General features: G+C 38.3%; 1 protein-coding gene across 1 annotated transcript in view; it reads left to right on the top strand.

Annotated features, from left to right (window-relative positions):
- The window catches only part of MPP7 (MAGUK p55 scaffold protein 7), a 148,360-nt gene that overhangs the window by 53,456 nt on the left and 72,685 nt on the right, over window positions 1-22,219 (top strand). Inside the window, exon 4 of the mRNA XM_066551956.1 lies at window positions 927-1,045. Within this exon, the coding sequence (XP_066408053.1) occupies window positions 927-1,045 (119 nt within the window). The remainder of the gene's footprint in view (window positions 1-926; window positions 1,046-22,219) is intronic.

A 22,219-nucleotide genomic window follows, 5' to 3' on the forward strand; every position in this document is an offset into this window, starting at 1 on the left:
GACAGGAGAAAAAGGCATTTTGTCCTTTTTACCCCAAGTAATCCCAGTGGAAAATTAAACTTGTGCTATGAATTGATATCAACTCATGCCAGGTTACCTCCCTACAGAGGACTGCTGCAAACACTGTTGCTGCATTTCTTGGACAGCACTTTGATGGTCTGTGTGCACGATGGATATTTTATGCTGTGCGCTACTGTGGAACAGTGTGCTACTGTCTGCCCCTCTGAGAGCGCTGCTGAGGTGTGCCACAAATAACTGAGAACAGCAATTGCTTCAGCCCTAGAGAGAATCTCAAATACCTGCAAATTAAAAATGTTACTGAAATATTTCTGTGTTCATGTGTGTCTGGGAAAACTGTGTTGGTTTTGTTTTTAAAAATGTAATCCTGCAAAACAGAGAAGGTGCTTTTGTATTGCTGTGGATCCTTGCTGAACACAGGATTGAAAAAAATATTAAGCAATGTATTAGCGAGAAATATTTAGAGAAACCATGAACCTTTTTTTAATGGACCACCCTATCCAGTTTCTGTTCTTTTAAGGAAGTTTTTCCTATGCATGACTCATTTCACTCTTTGGCTAACATCAAGGGAAATGGAATAACGATTAAGCAAAGGAATGTATGCTTTTTTCTGGGTTTGTCCTTTTCTCAAAACCTTTATGAATTTTCTGCATAACCTTGTGTAAATATATATGGATGTAGAAGCTTGACAACTGTGACAAGGTAAAAAAGTACCCTGCTAATACTTGTTTCTTAGTAATTTTTTCTAAATGTTCCTTTTGGTTCTACATGTTAATGTTGTGCTGGATACTCCAGACTCCCTCTTTAGTTAAAATGACATGCTCCAGGCAGCCAATTACACAGAACTGTTAAGTGAAATTAATGAGATCACCCTAGATCACACTTTGTGTTTTATTTTCATTTTATAGGTCTGTACGAGCTGCTGGCTGCATTGCCAGCCCAGCTGCAGCCACATGTGGACAGCCAGGAAGACCTGACCTTCCTCTGGGATATGTTTGGTGAAAAAAGCCTTCATTCACTGGTGAAGGTAAATCACATTTAAGTCAGATTCTCTTTGAGAAGAGCATATGGAAAAATGTTTTGAGCGCCATCTAGTAAACTGGTGACCAAACTGTTGCTCAGTGAAAACAAAACAGCCTTGTTTTAACTCTGTTTCTGGCGGGGTGGAAGTTGTTAAATAAGATTTTACCAAAAATACATAGATGATTTCATTTAAGAGTGATGTTTTGGCAGTGTAATGCTAATGCAACAAACATGTGTTGTTTGCCCTTGTTTAGAAAAAAGTAGTACAAAATAGTAGCAGGAAATCTGACACTTCTTTATGGTCAACATTCAAGATCTGGAGTTTAGCTTAAATAAATAAACATTCACAGAAAAATTAGAAGGAATATATTTTCTGAGGTCAAGTATGGCAAGAGTTCAGTAGCCACATTAATTTAAAATAATTTCCTTTAACAAAGTCAACTGAAATTCTAGTAAGCTGTTTCTTTTATTGGCTTGCCTCCATTTAATATTGTGTTTTGCTCATAAATATGCTGGACTAAAGTACAGCTTAAAATAAGTTGGATGAATACTTGAGTAAAATATTACGCTACAAAAATGATCAGCACCAAGAAATCAAAGCATGCCGTGGGAGTACACAGAGCTATCCCAATAATCTTAAAATTGTGTGGAGCTGAAAAGTGGGACCAATCAGCTGGTTAAAAATATTCCACTCCTACAAAATGGTAAGTATGTCCTCATTCCCCAGTACAGAGCTAATTCAAGCTGGAAGGAAATTCTGAGGTCTGAAATGAGTCAGTAGATGGTAGTAACCCATGCCATGAATATAAACAGACCTGTGCAGAATTTGTTGCCCGTGTCAATTACTGATCTAGAGGAAGCTTAAAACTGGGATTATTTCTAAGTAGGTTTGAAAGAATCACATTTTCCCATTTTTTCAGCTATTTTATTCTGGAAAAAGATGTAGTAATGTTGATACTTGATCAAGTGCTTCGTGATACTCGTCAAAATATCTGAGAATTTACATATAAAAGTAAAACTAAATGCTCTCTGGCATTTGATACACAAAAGCAACAAACAGTGGAACAGTGCTTGGCAATATTTGCTTGCCTGAAGAATTTAATCAACATTTCTGAAGTGCCATGACTCCCAGACTCCTTGTGGCTTTGCTGCAGCTATCTGTGCAGGTGGCTCAGAAGATCACTGTAAGAGGAATACCTGTCATCTTTCTGATGTAAGATGACAGTGGTGTACATCTAAGCAAAATGTTATGTCAGCTGCTAAATTAGTTTTCTTTTTGGTTTGGGAATTAAAGAAGGCTGGCTAGAAAATGAGTGTGGATCTGTGAAACATTGACACTTCAACATTTGCTCTAATTTTTTATCGAGGCAAAACCTAAACGTTTTCAAACTCCTTTCACTTATTCCTTTTGCCCCTCATTCCAAAAGAAGACAGCAGTTCACTGGTTTACTCACTTGGAGTATGCTCTCAGTTTGGAGCAGTTTGCTTTCCTAGCAGCTCTCCTGGTTGCATGCCCTGGTTACCATGTTGTTTAGTATTGAAGGGTGGATTGGACTTTCTGACTGTAACAGAAAAGAAAGATGAGAGAGGGAATCAGTGAATGGTCACTATATTGCAAATACAAGAAGGCACTGAAATATTCCAACCATCTTCATTATTTATCTTGTGCTCTCTAGGTCCAAATACTAGACATACATGTAACTTTGACCCTGTTGATGCTTTTTTATTGTCCTTTTAAGCCTCACACTATCTTAAAGTAGATATAATTCTTGAAATCTCGAAACTCCATCTTTAGTGTTCACTAGTTGCTCTTTAAGACAGTATATTAACTTCATTTGAGACACAAAGTTTTTTAATTGCAGCAATTAAGACTATTAAGAGCATTTGGTCTGACCCAGTGCATGTCACCGGCTATCAAACCTCACATTTGATTTCTGTGAAGGTCTGGTATATAAAGTAGGGTATGAAAAGCTTTCTAAATGTTATCTACTTCATATACTTGCCTCAAGATGGGCTTAACTGTATGTGAAACTCATGGTATTGGTTTGACCTTTAATGCATTTTTAGAAGGATTGTTCAGTATCCTCTCAAGTTTCAGAGAAGACAGTCCCTAGCCTTTTTGGAAGAGAGCTGTAAGAGCAGAAGAATGAGCCCCATCTGTCATAGTTTTTCCCTGTTACAAGGCTTCAGGAGTGCAAAATCTTTTTCTAAGTTCTGGTGTCTTATTTGAAAGACTGTTTTTCCTAGCAGTAATTTCTTAAAGTCAACTGTACTTGCAAAGACAAATGTTTTTAATTCTGCAGACAGAGAATGATGACACATATTTTGTAATAAAAAAAAAAAAAAGAAAGGAAAAAATGTGCACTTGTCTTGGGCCAAGGATGTTGTGATCCTGGTATGTGGCAGTAGGAAGAAAATGAGCATGGGTATATTACCAGTTAGCACTGATATTTCTCTATTTTTTAATATGTTGCTTAATAAAAATTTCTACACCAATCTTCTTACCTTACTGCTTAATAATTTCAGATATTATAAAAGACCTTTTTTCCTAAGTTATGAAATGAATAATATGCTCCAAAATTATTGGAAGACTTAAGTATAAAATGAACTTTCTGCTTTTTCTACAGATATTCTGTTTCATGGGTATTTAATTACTATAGCTTTTTCTTCATGGTTGTGTACTATAGCATTTGGTTTGCTATTCTGGCTCTCTAAATATTGAGAAGAAAAAAAGAAGAAGAAAAAAAAATCCCCAGACCTTGTCTTGGAGTTCTCTTCATTCAGTATTGTTGGACAGAAATTTCTTTGAGAACTTGGATGAATCTAAGCTGTTCTAAGAAGTCAGAAGTGGAAAAGTTGTATTAGATCATCCAATCCATTCCCCTGCAAATACTGGATTGTTCCCTACAGTACATTCCTATTGTAGTTAGTAAAACCAGCAAACACTGATGCAACTGTTCTTGCTGTCCCTTTTCTTCACAAAGGAATCTGTTAATGAGATTTTAGTTTACAAAGTAAAATACAGAAGAGGGAACCCACAACTGTTGTTGACAGTTTGGAAGGGAAAACTGGTTCTGGATAGTTTAAAATTTCTGCTTCCCTCAAATTGTTACTTCCTTCTTCTCACATGACTCTCAAATTTTACCAAAAATCTTCAGCCATCTCATTCTTTTTTATATAGCAGAGATCCTGTTAATTCTGTAGAGATTTGTAGGATAGAAACACAAGGGGAAGATCCTTCAGGGTAATTACAAGCATTGATGTAGCTGATACCTGAAATGGTACACGTGCTCAGCTTGGATATATTTTAGAAAGAATTAATAAAGATGTGCTCCAGCTACTCCTGTGGATTATTTTTAGAGGAGCGGCAAGAATTTCCATGTGCGTTTGCTTGCTGTGGGTGCACCAGACACGTTTTACTGTTTGTCTGTTTAGCTCCAGGATGAAGCTTCCACTTGCACTGTTGCCTTAAACATTTCTGGTTGTGGATGTAATGCTCAAGAATTGAGTAAACTTTTCTGTTGCACAGCTACCAAAGTGTTTAATAACCAATTGCAGTTTGTTTTTGGCCAGCTCAGTACTGTACTTTCCATTATGAAAAAGAAGCTACAGCAAGTGGTGTTGTACTTTCTCTTGATAGGGAAGAGTTTGCACATTCAAAAGGAAAAAAAACCCCAACTACTGCAAAAGTAAGGAATATTTGGTGAATCAAGTCTGATTTTATTGTAACTGCATAGTATTTTGATAGCTGGCCCTGCAAAACCTTAATTTGTGCTAATTTTCCTAGTTTCACCTGGATTTGATTTGACTTGAGGTTCTAAGAAACTATATTTTCTATGTGCTGGAGTTTGATCATGTAAATTGCTAAAAACATATCAAAAATGAACTAATCAGATATATCCTGGTGAAATTTCTTTGCCATGTAAATTGAATTGCATGATTACATAGCCCAAATTTTACAGTCATTATGGCATAGAAGCATTAGAACTTTTCGGTGTGAGTACTCAGATTTTTCAATATGTAAATGTAAATGGTTTCAGTATACTGTGGTTCTACTTTTGGCAATAAGAAAAATAAAGATAGTATTTACAAAAACTAAGTTGATTAAGGCAAAGCAAAAGGAATTGATTTGACACATCCTTAGGGATAAAATCAACTGTATTCAGATGACGTACTAAATCTTCGGTTTGAACTGTTTGTAGGAAGAGATGTGCAGGTTATTTTGGCATTTGTGAAAGCTCCCATGGTGCAGCCTTCCCTCCCGTGTGATATCTCAGCTGTTCTGTGTCGCAGCGGGCGTTGTTCAGAGTGCCGCGACCCTTCTGAAGAAGCCTCTTGAAAAAGACACCTCAGGGGCACAGGCACGGTGTGCTCACAGCGGGTGATTTCAGCCCACAGCGGGTGATTTCAGCTCACGGTGGGTGATTTCAGCTCACAGCGGGTGATTTCAGCTCACAGCGGGTGATTTCAGCTCACAGCGGGCGATTTCAGCTCAGACTGGGGGATTTCAGCTCACAGCGGGCGATTTCAGCTCACACTGGGTGATATCAGCTCATACTGGGTGATATCAGCTCATACTGGGTGATTTCAGCTCACACTGCGTGATTTCAGCTCACACTGCGTGATTTCAGCTCACACAGGGTGATTTGAGCTCACACAGGGTGATTTCAGCTCTTCTGTGATCCAGGCAATGCAGAAGGAGAGACAGCATTTTCCTGTGAGGTTCCAAGGAGAGCCTTTATTGAGCTCCTTCTTTGAAGGCATCCAGGGATGAAAGAGCCCCTCGGGCAGGGAAAGCAGGGGTTTATCTAGGGATCTTGAGGGGCAGGACAGAACACCAGGGCCAATGCGATACATTCAATCTGCATGTTGAATCCAGGCATGCTGGGAGAAGCCTTTCTTCTCCCCCTACCCCAGAGGCTATGGCTTGAGGGATTTTCCCTCCAGAGGAGTATTGTGGATTCTTTCCCTGTTGGGCCCACCAGCCTCCACAGTTCTGCAGCCAACATCCATGTGTGTGTTGCCCAGATCACGTGCATTTACCTCCTGTGTTGTGCATCCAAGTGGTGCATGCTTCTGCCTGGGCTCAGGCATCCAAAGATTTGGCTCTTCTTCCCTTAAGAATGTAGAGAAAATGGACTTCTGATTGTATCAGTTGTAGGTTATGACTGATTGTTCTGAATGTATTGTTCTGTATTTTTGGTGGGGATGATCCACAGACGGAGGGAATGACATCTCTGAGTGTGGCTGAAAAGTAGATGATGGCTGAGGAGAATGTATTAGGTAGTGAAGACCAGAGCATGACATGCTAAAAAATGAAGGTTGGTCATCATACTGAAATAGAGGTGGCTTTCTGCATGTAAGGCTGATGATGGAATATGTTTACTACTTTTGCACTTCAGGTTTGAAACTGACATTGAAATACTTTTTGCTGGACATACAAAACTTACTTATTTTTCCATTACTTTATTCTTCATATATACTTTCTCTAGAACTAATATTTACACAGTCTTCAAATTTATTGTTCAATTTGTCTATTTTCTGCATGTCTCAGGACTTTTTTTTCCCATATAGAAGAGGAAGAGAGCAGGGTTTGTTTGCGAGGGGATTTTGGTGGCTAATATATTTGCACATGTTAAGGGAGTGGTGAGAGTGGTTTCTGATTCCAGGGCAGAAAAAACCAGCCACCTCAGAAGGAGCTCAGAGGAACTCCAGTACACAAGAACTGCAAACCTGTAAAATGCACAAGAAGAGAAAATGGGACTGGGTTTTTTTACCTAACCTCAATTTATCTAACGGAGTGAGAGGGTTGTGATTTGGGGAGGAAAGCACTGGAGAGTTGGAGAGGTGTATGGAGCACCTTGGAGTGGGTGGAATAATTGAAACTGACAACTCAATCAGAAAAATGCTTTTTTGATATTTGAAGTCCTTAAGGTTCTTTACTGATGAGTTCTCAACCATATTTATTTTTACAAAGCTGTACTTCTCCAGTAATGGGAATAGGCTGCAGCTCTCTAAATTCATGTGGAGGTCTGAAGTGCTGTTTTCCTTGGAGATAGGAAAAATTAAGGAAAAGGCAGTGTGAGTAAGGATTTAGCACCTGGACATGAGGAGGAGGAAGTGTCAGTCTGGAGGAGGTGGTTGATAGCCAGTAACAATTCATGGCCAATGAAATTTAATGGTTCTTCATACTTTAAAGAAGAATCAGGCAAGGTTGCTTCATATGTTATAATTTACATCTTTCAGTCAGGGAAAGCAAGCAAAGCCTCCTCATGGCAGAAGTAAAGTGATCACTTTTGTAACATGGGCTGTCCAAACAGTGCACAGATGTGGTCTGTTGTGCTGGTGTGGAAACTTAAGCTATTTCTGGTAAGAGGAGAAGGAATTTACTAAAGTTGAAGTCATTAATAGTGATGAATTAGATAATAGGTGGCACTTATTTGTCATCTTTAAATCCAGATCATCAGAGACATGATACAGTTTTCAGCTCTAAGGAGCTGCCTAGGAGTAGGTATAGTGGGATGTATGAGACAGTTTTAGGCTACTGAATTTGCAAAGATGTTTTAAAGCTGCATGGAAGAAATTAAATAATTTTCTTTTTCTCATTCTTTTTCCCATTCTTTTTCTTATTCTTTGTCTCATTTTCTGGAGAGTAAGGTTGATCTCTAATTAATTTTTGAAGCTTCCTGCTTGATTTTTATGTACAGAATATATATGGAGGAATGCTAGAATTTCAGTATTCATCTGATCCAAAGTATTTGTAGGTAATGGTCTAATTAATACACCAAAATACAAATTTGCCACATGCTTTCTACTTAGCTAAAGCTGAGTATTATTGGGAAAATAATGCTTTATAGGAAATCATCTTGATGACTGACAACAGTTTGCATTCATATTTTGAGTAATTACCACTGAAGCAATGAGTCATTTTGCTTCCATCACAATTACTACATTTTAAAAAAGTGTAATGCAAGATGTTACTCTTCATGAAATGCCACATAAAGTGCTGCTTTTGAAGCCAAAGTGATTTTTTGAGACTTGCTCAATTGCCAGCAACTGAAATCTGTAAGCTAAGAGATCACTCTTAGCTGGAGGCAGTCAGCTGCCTTTAAGCTTAATTTCCATGGGAACAGTGATCAGATTAATCAAAATAAGGTAATTGAGATTTTATAGAAAATAGTACAGGATCTTTACTTTATTCAGGCTGATATTGTTTCCATGAAAACATTTGGAAAAAAGGTAGGTAGCAGCCAGGCACTGAGCAAATGATTGCTTTTCTTGTTAAGTTTCATGTATTTTCTGGTCACTCTGTGTGTGTTGAACCCTTCGACTTGTTTCTGCTTTTGTAGTATAAAAATGGAGTACATCAGGTAATAAATGGGCAAAAATAAGCAAAATAAAAATGGATTCCTTTTGGAATAATAAATAAATCCCCCAACCTTCCATATTTTGTCTCTAAGTAAAGACAAAGTTGTTTTTCCATGTGTGTTCACTCATACATACCTGTGCTTATTTTTGCCTTCAATTACATGAAAAAATGCCCCTCCTATTTATTCAGGCATAGCTTTAGATGGTGTAGCCTTATTTGTAGAAGAATGCAAGTTAGGGCCAAGAGGATGGAATAATGCAGTTGTGAAATATGGATCTTATGTGATGGTTCAGCTAAAAATATTTGTTATAGTGTAGCTAGTATGCCATTCACTAGAAAGTAGACAGCAGATGGACATAAATAATAATTTTGTCCTTCCATTCCAAGTTTGTTGAATTGGTTCTTCTGTGTTCTCTTTTGTGGTTTCTTATTTTGTGTATTTTGGTAGAAATTTAACTGAATATCTATTGTTAACTTCTTTGTCAGGAATTTAGACATTTGGTGTGTCTAGGATCTTTCAGTTTCTACATCAGAGCTGCTAATGTGTTTAGTAATAGGCACTTGCAACTTTTCATCTAGATTTTTATGAGAAAGTCTTGTTCCTGTCATCAATTCCTCTATCAACCCACTTCATTAAAAATAATAATAAAAAACTGAAGCTCAGATCCCAAAAGGATCAAATTATCTTGTTGACAGTTTAGTCTCATAAAAGCTGTAGAAATTAGGTTGATATCGGAAGTCTCTACAGGTGGGTGTACCAACAAACTTTTAAAATTAAAAATAAAGCAGATAAGCTTATGAAATCAGAGGTGTGAAGTGTTTGTCTTTGAGTATTACTTGAAACTTGTGAATAAATCAGTGCTTTGGAATGTGAAAAAACTTGGGTTTAGGTTAAAGTCCAGACAGAGGCTTTTTTTTGGATCAGTGGTAATTGATTTAAAGTTTCTGCTGGGAAACCTCCAAAGAGTAGCAGAAATCCAGCCAAAATGTACTGGACATAAAATAAGAAAATCAATCCTTCTAAGATAAATAGTTTGTAATTTCATTGTTACCAAGGGGGCAGTGTACCAGCCTGGTGACCAAACTGGTACAGCAGTTCAAAGAGAACTTTTAGAACCAAAATCTATGCACATACCCAGATTTTTCTTGTCTTACAAAGCTTGTGCAGTATTTATTTAACCAAAGTGATACATTTTTTGTCTATGATACTGAGACTAATGAAAGGTCTCATAAGCTGCTCAGTAATAGTCTGATAAATCCAAGACATCCAAGGATAATGTAATTTTAAACTGTTTTTCTACAGTGTTCTTTTTCCTTGGACCAGAAGTTCTGTGGCAGAACATGTGAGGGAGTGTTTAAAACAATTATTTTGTTACTGTCTTGGACTGTTTTCCTTTTAAGAGCAGAAAGTCATAACTACCCAAACCAACCTCTGCAGTGTGAAAACATTGTAAGAGTTAAGAAGGATGGGATGTAATAGTTATAAAATCTTTCTGAAGCATGAAAACTGATACAATAAGATTTAATAAAAATTGTACTTTTAAGATCCAGCAAAAATGCCTGCCAGTGTTTCCTACCAGCAGGTTTTGTTACTGCTTATATTAGCTTTCCTTCTTTTTTTTGGAAGTCTTGGTTGTATCCTTTCTCCAGCTAATTCTTGTGAAGTTCATTTGTAGTGTTCACTAATCTTTGCTACATTACACACATATTCACTGTCCATAGTATGGTAGGTGTGCACGATTCCTTTGGACTTCCACATGGCACTTTGGCATAGCAGTGTTCTCTTAACTGCAGGTGGTTTTCTCTAATAGCTGTTTCTGTGTATCTTTGTAGAAAACAGTGCTCACCTTGCAGGTGTGGTGGTGTCAGTGAAGTTCACTTCAAACATTAGTTACATTGAGAGCTGCACCAAGTGCTTAATGTACCAGTACCCTCCACCTGGTGCACAGTCACTGGAGAATAACCAGTTAGGAGCTGAATTAATAAGATTTCAAAGCATGCAAAGAATAAGGCTTACTTTCTGTGCAAGTGTCATGGGTTGACTGGGGCCAGATACCAGGCACCCACAAAAGTCATTCACTCATTCACTCCTCTCTGCGGTTGGACAGAGGAGAGAAAATTTAACAAATGGTTCACAGGTTGAGATAAGGACCAGGAGAGATCACTCAACCAATACCATCAAGGACAAAACAGGCTCAACTTAGAGATACAAAGTGAATTTATTACCAACAAAATTAGAGCCGGATAATGAGAAGTAAAAGAAGTCCTTAAAAACACCTTCCACTCCTTCCCAGCCCTACCTCCTACCCCAGTGGCGCAAGGAGATGGGCAGTGGGGGTCATGGTCACCTCATCACCTGAGGCTTCTCTGCTGCTCAGGGAGGGGAGTTGTTCCCTTGCTGCACCGTGGGGTCCCTCCTATGGGAGACAGTTCTCTGTGAACTTCTCCAGCGTGAGTCCATTTCATGAACAGCAGTTCTTTGTGAATTGCTGCAATGTGAATCCATCCCACAGGCAACAGTCCCCCAACAAACTGCTGCAGTATGGGTCACTCTTCTGTGAGATGCAGTCCCCCAAGGACAGGCTGCTCCAGCCTGGGAGCAAGGGCCCCTATTTCTGCAGGTCTCCCACTGGACCACAGCCTCCTCCAGGCATCCAACTGCTCCAGCATGGGCTCCTCCACAGGCTGCAGGTGGATCTCTGCATCGCACGTGGATCCCCATGGCCTGCAGGGGCACAGCTGCTTCACCATGGTCCTCACCATGGCCTGCAGAGGAATCGCAGCTCCAGCGCTTGTAGCACCTCCTCCCCCTCCTTGTTCCCTGACCTTGGTGTCTGCACAGTTGTTCTCACATCTTCTCTCATGGTCTTGCTCCTGCCCTTCTCTGGCTGGAATTAAAACTGCCCCACAACCTTTGTTTTGATTTCTTCTTAAATATGTTAACACAGTGTGTTAAGAAATGGTGTTACCACCATTTCTAATTGGCCCAGCCTTGGCCAGCAGCATGTCCATCTCTGGAGCCATCAGGGATTGGCTCTGCTGGACATGGTGAAAGCTTCTAGCAGCTTCTCACAGAAGCCTCCTCTGTGGGCCCCCTCCACTAACAAAAACCAGGCCATGCAAAACCTAGACAGCAAGCCTAGGATGAGTAATTAATTATAGACAATTGCTGTAATTTCACTGTACCTTCAATACAATAGCGAAACCTAAATGTACAGATTCACTCTGGCATAACATCTCAATTAGAATTGCTACAGAGGAAAGGGCTTCATGCTTTCTTGATCCACCTGAACCACTCTAAGGTATCAGTGGTGTAAAACTTTCTTATTCCTGTGGTGACATGGAGTGGTCTAAAGTTAGAGCTGTCTTAGATTTGTTTTCAAAAAACACTGGTGCCTCAGTGGGTCATTTAGAGTTGCACATGCTTACCTTGTGGACAGGTATTTTCTGTCTTCCCCCACTCCCTAAGACCAGTTTTTCCCTCTGTGTGTTCTCCCATGTATATCTGCAGGCTTCTACTATTTCTTGTCTAATAAATAAGGCTTGGATTAATTGCTTGTGTCTTAGGAAAATTAACACAGTAAGTGTATGAAGATGAAATACTTGTTTGCCATGTTAACATGGCCATATAAATTCATAGGAAAAGATCCGCTTTCATCTAGTTTGCTACATTGCTTTCATGTATTTGCAAAGTTACACTATTTCATTAGATGCACACTAAGTGATACTCCATCAGTGCTGGAATCGAAGGTGTTTTGAGATTTGCCAAGTGTAGCAAATACCAGGACAGGAAGACTTCTCGGTCTTGGCTGCAGAGATGCAGTCTGGTCAACTAAGAGATGGATACAGCCACTGCTGAGCACCTGCACCAGTAGCCAATTGACCAGAAATGCCGCCACAGGCAGAGCAGTGCTTCAGCCAGCACAGGCACCCATGTGAAAAAAAAGCAGGCAGCCCTGGTCCCGTTTCTCATCTCCAGCTGATCAAGGCACTGCTGACAACACACACCCTTCTGCTCTCTAGATTTCTAAACAGACCCATGCTTGTAGATTCCTCAAATACCAGCAGAGGTGTTCAGTCCAGCTGAATAGCCACACCTGGGCCCTAAGCTCTTTACCCAGCCACAGCTTAAGACTCTAGGTCCTTTCAGGTAAGGGTGTTCTCTTATTTGCTGGCTATGCCATTAGGGAAATTCAAACATACTCTTTTCATCATTTTCTGGACTTGGATTTCACACAGAGAGACATACCCATCAATAGTATTATCAATAAAATAATAAACCATTTTGACTTCTGAATTCCGCTGCATATTTTAATTTCATTATCTATAGTTCTCACACTGTACCAGCGATCCCTGGTTGATCCTTTTGCTAGCCAGCACTTCAGAACTGTTTATTTCAGAGAATGTTAGTGCTAAGTTGGTACTTGGTGCTCTCTCCTTCAATTTTAGGTTGTTTTCCCTCTGATTTTGGTCATGCTGCCTTTCTCCTTCACTGTGTTTCATAGAACACTAACATGAAATCATTGTTCCCCAGAGTAGGAGATTTTGAACCTTGGAGCCACTGACTATTTTCAGCCCCAGTGGCTCACCTACAGTGTGACTCTTTATGAAGAACATGATGTTTACTGAGTGGAGAGCATGGTGGGGGGTAAACAGTCTTTGTCTGTTGGAAATTAAATCTGTATTGTCTCCCTGTCTCTTTCTAACTTTTCTTGTTGGCTTTTACTAGCAATCACAGCCTGCACAAGGTAATTCCAGTGATTTCAGTTATTCACAAACATGACTGCCTCAATTATTTTGATAGTAGGAGTTAAAAAACACTCCAGTCCTCCCAGCTATAAATGCTAGGGATTATGTATGGGATAGCCTTGAGTACTGCTTTACATTTAGTATGGATATCATCTTCATAAAGTACTTTCAATTTTAATGTGCTTTACAGATTGGGTTTCATGGAAAGGAGCAGTTTTTGTTGAGATTTAGTGATTAAATAATCCAGTAATGACACTGCAGACATACACAGCTTTAATCAGGATCAAACCATAAATCAGGGTGTAATTTTGAATTTCCAAGTTTCAAACATTCTAGGAAAAAAGTAACCCGTAATTGTCATCATGTTAATTGGCATCTAAAATACTAAGCTGATCATACTGAAGTTTAGTGTATCATTAAAGGCTAACTGCAAATCATACCCTAGCACGTGCCAAGCAACAAAGCATTTGTAATTGTGTGCCTATGTGCTTTCATTTGGAAACATACACTTTCACCAATTCCTAACTAATAATCTAACCAAGTTTTATTATTGTCTTCTCCCAAAGGGGAAGCAATATTTTCCTTCTGTGGTATATCAGGAAACCACTGCAGAACACCTATGTGTAGCTTGATCCTGTGTTCTGTCCTGCTTCTGCTCTTTCTCTCTTTGTTTTCTGAATATGCATATTTGTCTTTTAACTTACTAGAACTGGATTATTTGATAATTTTTTTCTATTACTAAATGAAATTTTAATGTATGAAAGCCTTTAATTCCTTTTGTGTTATGTGCATTTATTATCCCTTCATAACCATTCTGTCATGGTTGCTCTGTGACAATGTCATCGTGGTTTTTACTTACCTCAGCTTTTCCACCAGTTTAATTATGTAGGCAAGAGTGACCTCTCATTCACTTGAGGTTGATCATTTAAAGATGGGTATGGTTAAAGTACTTCACTATATTTTGATTGAGGTGGGGGAACTCGAGTTAAGCTGGATCACTATTTTTGTTCTCTTATTCTATCAAGGGTAAATTCACATTTTTACTCAATAGAAAAGGAAATGTGTTGCCTTTTTGTTCTGTTAATGTTATGATTCATGGCATAAAAATGTAAAACAAAACATCGGTGGATAATGATACTCTTGGTATTATTTAAATTTTCACTGGTTTCATATTCAAATGCAGTGTAAACCAGGCTAGGTCATGCTAGCTAATGTTTTGGTTGAATCCAACTTGGAAAAAGGGGACTGGAGCTGGGGAACAGTTCCAGGCTGGAAACTGTCAGGAAATCTCTTGGCATCCCAGCAGCTGATAATTTTGTGTTGCTGGTCTGTATGTTTATAGATCCTTATTTCAAGAATGAAATTGCTAAATTTATCCCTGTATTCTTTTTTGTAATGGTAGGAGTATCAATGCAGCTCCCTTATCTTTGTTACTCTTGTCTCCTCATTGGGCAATTTTTGCTGTTTTCTACCAGCTTTCCAGTATTTAAAGATATGGTGTGGCTGTAATTTTGTACACCTGTGCAAATACATTTGTGTTACCCCTTCCAGTATAAAAATAAATTAATATGTTCACTTTGATTTGAAGCTTCCTGTGAAACAGGTTTGTATGTTGAGATGATTTAGTGCAAAACTTGAAGTGTACTGGTCTGAAAAGGTATTGGAAATGGCAGTAAATCTCTCCTAAATTACTGCAGTTTTCATCCAATATTTTGTCATTATTTTTCGTATTTATCTTTTTCCTACAGCACACATTGCACTTAAGTGTTGGTGTTTCTCTGTCCTCTACAGGGAAGGTTGAGAATTAATTTTGTCTTTTAAAACTATTGTAATTTTCTAATTGAAGTTACCTGGGACATTTTACTCCTAATGCATCTCTGTATCCTTTTAAGTGAAGTTAAGATGCTGTCTTCATGTATTTTTAAATTAAAACTGTTGCTATAAATCTTACTTGTTGGTATTAATTGATTTATTTTAAGCTCTTTGTTTTGATTTCCATGCAGTTTAAAATGTAGCCTGGCCCCTGGCTGCAGTGTGCAGGCCTCAGCAGCTTCTCTTCTTACCTTCTGTGCCTTCTGAAGTCACTGCAAGTCTTCAGTTGCTGGTTTTGATTGATCTTAACTTTGCCCCCCCCCCCCCCATTTACATATTTTCTCCACATTTAAAATTTTTTCTTCAGCTACTTTTACCATTATTCCCAGAAAAAAAAAAAAAAAAAAGACTTTGTGTAGACCTTGTGTCTGTCCCTCATTGTCCAAGGTCTGTTTGGTATGTTGTGATCTGCTTGGCAGGCTTTGTGACCAATCACCTCTTTTAGAGACAAGGGAAGGCTTGAATGCAAAGCATGTCTTCACTGGTGTTCTTTGCTTTCATGACCATGATTTCATTAAAGAACATTTAAATAAATGTTTCATTTTACACTGCTGACTTGTCCAAATGGTCTTAAGTATGAACATAATGTTAGTGATTGTTTCCTGTTTTGTTTTGCTTGGTTTTTTAACATGGACAGTAGGCAGGCGGAGGGAGAAGGGAATGGTGATGTTTTTAGCTCCCTTGCCTGATGGCAGAGGCTGGTAGAGATTTTGCTTGGTGCATTTAAGCACCTTCACATGCAGCTGCTTTTTATTTGTCTGTCTGTCTGTCTTGCCTAAAGTTGATGTATGGGGGAGTCTACCTCTGATGGCTTTTACATTTGAAGTTCTTCAGGACTGTTTATTTGCATGACCTAAGTCCCTGCAGTTTTAAGTGCAGAATTGACTGAAAATCCATTTCTAGGTTTCGTATTTGAGAAAGTGCATTAATGGTTAAGGTTAGTCCTTATTATCTGTTTATAGTTGACCTCTTTTAAATTAATTATTGTGAATATCTTAAAAGTATTTACTCTGTTATTTTATTAGGGTTTTGGGTTGGGATCCAGTGTTTGTGGGACTTCGATGCAGTTATAACAACACAGCAGAATTCTGCTCTGATGATGGAGGTCTTAAATAAAAGTGTTTTTTTGCATTATCTGATGCTTCAGAGTAGCTTCTTTTAAAGAGTGGCAGATTTTTCTTGAGGCATGTGATAGGGAAGCAAAAGAATAAGAATAGAAAATAGTAATTAAATAGTAATTGCATTTTGCATGTGTATGAATGTGTAAAAGATTGGGTTTTTTATTCTTATCAGTAAATTTTCATATGTATGGACATGCAGCTTTCAATGTCAGTGTTTTTCTTAAAATGTAATTTATAAGGGAAAATCATAATATTGTGAGTTATTTGGTTTTTTGTGTTGTTGTTGTTGTTGGTTTTTGTTGATTTTTGTCTTTGCATCTGAGTTTTATTAATTACATGACCTGTGCTGTATCATGACATGTTGCATAGGATGAGAAAAAGCAGCAAGTGAGCTGTGTATTTCTCACATTGCATAAATTGTACTGACCCCACTAGATGGTGCTAATTGATAAATGTATGTCTATGTATATTTATATAGATGTATTTAATTTTAGCTTAAAGCATAGATGTCCATGTCTGTGAATGAAGTTTGGGTATTGAATGGGTTAATTCTGTAACTCTGAGCTGCACAGAAGTGATCTCTTCAGTGAACCTGAATCAAACTCAATCTTGGACTAGCTTGCATTGAGTACAGACTGTAAGGATGATGTTTACTGTACTAAGCAGGAATAAACCCAGCTCGTCATGATTTAAAGTTAGCAGTCTCTGTTTGAATAGTAAAACTGAAAAAGCCCGATTCCATGCTGAAGTATCTTAGCCTGTATGCAACAAATCCTGTTTTCTTCAATTAATATTTAATTGGCATTTCTATAGAATCTTAATTCTGCCGGGAATGGATCTTGCTGAAAAAGCAACCATCTGACAATCAAACGAGTAGTTTAGCCGTCGTTCTATTGGAATTGTGTTTACTCGGAGAGCAGGGTTAGGAAAGTTCTTTCCTTTGGATTTATATTGTTAACAGAACAGTGGAAGTCACTTTCTTTTGGAAAAAGTCTGGAAATTTTGTTCTGTATAATGAAATAAAAATATCAGTTTGAATTTGTTTAAAAACAGTAGTATCAGAAGAAATGAAATTTACAAAGCAGAACATTTACAGATAAAAACATACTTGTGGGTCAATTAGATCATTTTAATGTTTATATAAGTGTAGGTGTTTTTTGAAAGAAAACATTGAGACATTTGAGGCATTATTGAGGTAAATATTAAATCTAGGCACATACTTGTTTTGTTTCTAGCCTCTAAATTAAATCCTAAACTTAGACTTCAAGGAAGTTTATTAGCAGTGAACTGGGGACCTGCTCTTACTGCACAGTGTTTCTATACTTTCTTAGCAGATTTGCAAAGACAATTCTGATCTTTCAGTTCTGTCTTACATTGAAGATTCTTCTTCTGCTGTATTTGTTTGACAAAGCAGGACCATACAGTTTATTTAAAACCTTTTCTGTTACCTTTTTATTTGGAAAAGTGCTAATTTAATTTAATTTAATTTAATTTAATTTTTTTAACATGTTATCTCCATATTCTTAGCAAGTTACCTCTTCAATCCTCTGACTTGAACTTTGGGAGTAATGTAACATGAATGGTTATTAGTATTGGCACAGAAAATATTGTAAATTTTTGTTTGAATTCACTTTATGGCTCTTTCTTTGCTAACCAACATACCAGCATAAAGCACTAGGAAATAATGGAATATTACTTTGGGTTTTTAAAGTTGCAGGTAATCAAACTCGATCACCTGTCATGAAATGTTCAGGATTGCCGTTTTCCCAGATGACCCTCAGCTGTAAGATGAGTGCTCTTGCTTGTATGTTTTCTGCTTAGAAGGATTTCAGATAATGATAGTTTCTAAAGTGCAGTCAGCTGTTGATGTGATCTTTGTTCTTTACATTTCAGCAGTATCTCCAGTCTCGTTTCTTTCCTTTTCACATTCATATTTATCAGTATAGCTATGCATACCTATTTTAGATATTTTTTTATTTGAAGTATTCAAATCTGATATTCAGGATCAAAGAATGATTATATTTTTCTGATTTTTCTAAGGAAAAACTCCTCCTCTCAAATTCATAAAGATCTTTAAATTAAAAAGCGACACCAGACCTTAGTTTTTTACATAAAACAGTAACTTTATATTTGCACTGTTAAATAAAGGTTTGCTATAAAGCTAAAAAACTTTTATATTTCTTAAAATGTAACCAATAGGAAGACTTAAAGTTTTTAATTGCTGATGTTTTAGATCAGTTCTTTGGATTATTTGTTAAACATAGTAATTCAAATTAGTTAGGCATACATTTTGCAAGTCTTTGTTGCATTACTTAGACTCAGTCACGTGATACCCGAAAAGAAGATTTTTCAGTGAGAAAAATGAAAGTTACCCTTCAAGAAACAACAAAACCTGAAGTTTATTTTTGGAAGGTGGGATTGAAATAATAGAGACAGGTATTTGTCCTCTTCTGATAATTTTGATTTTAAAAATTTACTTTTTTATTTATTAACTTTTATTTGAACTAATTTTTAGTTCATTATTGTCTTGAATTCAATGTTTTTCATCAAGTTTTTATTTAGAATCATTATATAAACAGCTATTTGATTATAGCAGTAAATGTTGTTTCCATCTGTTTCTTTACAACTGTGCTACTTTTCTGTGTGCTCTTCCTCAACACTGAAGATTTTCAGTTGGAGTTACAATTCCTTTCTTGCTTGCATTAAGTATTCTTTAAGTAAAAATATATTTTAAAAGTCACTTAGAAATAAAGATTTCCTGATATATTTCACATATAAACTAATATTGCAGTTGCTGGTGTGTATATCACTATCAGTAATTGAAATAGCAAAAAATGTAAGATCACAGTATTTTTTTTCTAAGAGATGTCATTGTAGTAGTATTGGTTTGGAAATCAAATACACTTTTTGTCTGTGATTAGTCATTGCCTTCCTTTTGGTGATGAGGAAACTGATGCTTAGTTCCTTTGGTAATGTGCTTTTAAATCTTTGGATAAAAAATAGTTATAATTCAGAGTACTGTTACCACTGAACCTTGCAGTCTTTAAATATGACTCTGAGAGTTTTGCTGTATGCATGTTCACTTTGCTCTGTCTGCAGTACTGCACAAAATTTCCTGAGAGCTGAGTCAGGATCTTTAATGAAAGATTTGGTATATTGTGTTGTGAATGATGAACCCTTATCATTTTCTTAATGAAAGGAAGGGAGAAAAATAGATACTTACATGAGCCCACCTCAAATTCTGTCTTCCATTTAAATCTGAATGCTTCAATTTAAAAAGCGTTTTATTAAAGTAATAATACTAAGGGGAGGAAGAGGGAGCATCAAAGTGGGAGTGTATAGACAGAAGGGCCATAATCTGGGAAGAGCAATTTGAGACCTGGAATCCTGAGTTCAGTATTGCTCTAATGAAGTATTTCCCTCAAACTTTTACCAATTTTAACATGTGTTTACACAGCAGGTCAGTGTGTGCTTTTGGAGAAGAGAATTTATATACTTTTATCAAATTCTGACTGATACTACTGAGACTAGGACTTGAGGGGTTTCTTCCCCAGATTTTATTTGAAAATGTATTTATGAAGGGTAGTGCATTAAAATTGAAGGGATCTTTCAGCATCCACAGACTGCAGTTTGAAGACTGCTTGTTTCAAAGGAAAAAAGTGTGATGTCCTGTTCTTTCTGTTCAAGGACCTCATGTCCTTAGCTCACATAAAAGAGTTTCATTCAAATTTGGAATTGTTCTGATGCTCCTTCCTTTGGAATTGGGGTTAAAAGTACAGAAAAACAGTTTTGAAAATACTGTATACAGTGGCCATGTAGACTGTTTGGCTCTAAAGGGGCAGGGAAATTTATTTTGGAGCAAGTGCAACTTGTTTAGCTTTGGTCTGAACTTCCTCTGTCTGTCTAGGGACCCTTTTCCTATAAGCAAAGTCATCAAAACCTTTGCCTATTACTGACAAAAAAAGGCCCGTTTGAATGAAGTCTGTGAAATCTCACATAATAGGACCTTTATTTTATTGTATAAGGAACAATGAATTCAAAGTGAATTTTTTAAAAAGTAAAATAAACATTTTAGAAGCTCTGCATGAATAACTGGGTTTGTAGCTAATATTTAATCTGTTTTGCTTACCATTGCAAAAATAAAATAGCAAATGCTATTACTGTATTACCTCCTTTTAGCAACAAATGGAGAAGGAGAATTGCCATCCTTTAGTGGGTGTAGGGAAAAACATAGTGACAAAGAACAAGGAAAAGGCTGAGGTACTTAATGCCTTCTTTGCCTCAGTCTTTAACAGTAAGATCAGTTGTGTGGGTACCCAACCCCTGTGCTGGAAGACAAGCACAGGGAGCAGAATGAAGGCCTGTAATCCAGGAGGAAGTGGTGAGTGACCTGCTACACCACTTAGACACACACCAGTCTATGGGGCCAGGGGGGATCCACCCCAGAGTACTGAGGGAGCTGGCAGAAGTACTCACAAAGCTCCTTTCCATCACTTGCCAGCAGCCCTGGCTAACTGGAGAGGTCCCAGTTACTGAAAGTCAGCAAATGTGACACCCATCTGTAAGAGGGGTTGGAAGGAGGATCCAGGGAACTAGGGACCTGTCAGCCTGACCTCAGATCTTAGGAAGGTCACAAAGCTGATTATCTTGATCATCACATGGCAGTTACAGGATAACCCAGGGGATCAGGCCCAGCCAGCATGGGTTGAGGAAAGGCTGATGCTGCTTGACCAATCTGATCTCCCTCTGTGGCAAAGGGACCTGCATATTGGATTAGGGAAAGGCTGTGGATGTGTCTACCTGGACATGAGTAAAACCTTTGACAACATTTCCCACAGCATCTCCTGGAGAAGCTGGCTGTCCATGGGTTGGATGGGTGTGCTCTTTGCTGGGTAAAAAACTTTTGGGATGGCTGGGCCCAGCGAATGTTGGTGAATGGAGCTACATCCACCTGGTCGCTGATCACCAGTGGTGTTCCCCAGGGCTTGATACTGGGGCCAGTTCCATTAATATCTTTATCAATGATCTGGACAAGGGCATCAAGGGTCACAACAACCTCTGCAGTGCTACAGGCTGGGGAAAGAGTGGCTGGAAAACTGCCTGGCAGAAAAGGACCCAGGGGCATTGGCTGCCATCAGCTGAATGTGAGCCAGCAAGGTTCCAGGTGTCCAAGAAGGCCAATGGCATCCTGGCCTGGATCATCAACAGTGTGGTCAGCAGGACCAGGGCAGTGATCACGCCCTGGTATTTGGCACTGCTGAGGCTGCACCTCAAATTCTATATTCAGTACTAGGCTCCTCAAATCAGGAGGGACATTGAAGTGCTGGAGCATGTCCAGAGAAGGCCAGCAAAGCTGGGGAAAGGTCTGGAGCACAAGTCTGATGAGGAGCAGCTGGGGGAGTTTGTCCTGGGGAAATGGAGTCTCAGGGAAGACGTTATGCTCTCTACAACTACCTGAAAGTAGGTTGTAGCCAGCTGGGGTCAGTCTGTTCTCCCAGGTATCAAGCAATAGGACCAGAGGAAATGGCCTCAGGTTACACCAGGGGAGGTTTAGGTGGGATTTTAGAAAAAATTTCTTCACTGGAGGGGTGGTCTCCAGCACTGGAGCAGGCTGCCCAGTAAGGTGGTTGAGTCATCATCTGTGAGGTATTTAAAAGATGTGTAGGTGTGGCACTTAGGGAGATGGTTTAGTGGTGGATTTGGATGTGCTGGGTTAATGGGCCTCAGTTTTAAAGGCTCTCTTTGGTCTTCAGCAAAAGGGAACTCATGGTATATGAGCATAGTGGAGGTATTTATTCATTTTCTCTAATATTCTTTGGTGACACTAATATGAATACAGGAAATTCTAAATTAGAAATATTACAAGACATAGCTCTGAGGCACAGATCTGCAGGCACATCCCACTGTTCATGCTTCTGCTTTTTGGAAAAAAGGTTCAAAGGAGAATTGCTCACCTCTTGTGCTAAAACTTTTTGCTGTGACAAATTGGGCTAGAATGGCGATCTCTGAGTATCTGTTTTTAAGCCTTCTTAGGCATACTTTGATTCTTGTGACATTCTCTCAGAGG

The sequence above is a fragment of the Molothrus aeneus genome, chromosome 1 (assembly GCF_037042795.1).
Source record: "Molothrus aeneus isolate 106 chromosome 1, BPBGC_Maene_1.0, whole genome shotgun sequence".
Lineage (NCBI taxonomy): Eukaryota > Metazoa > Chordata > Aves > Passeriformes > Icteridae > Molothrus > Molothrus aeneus.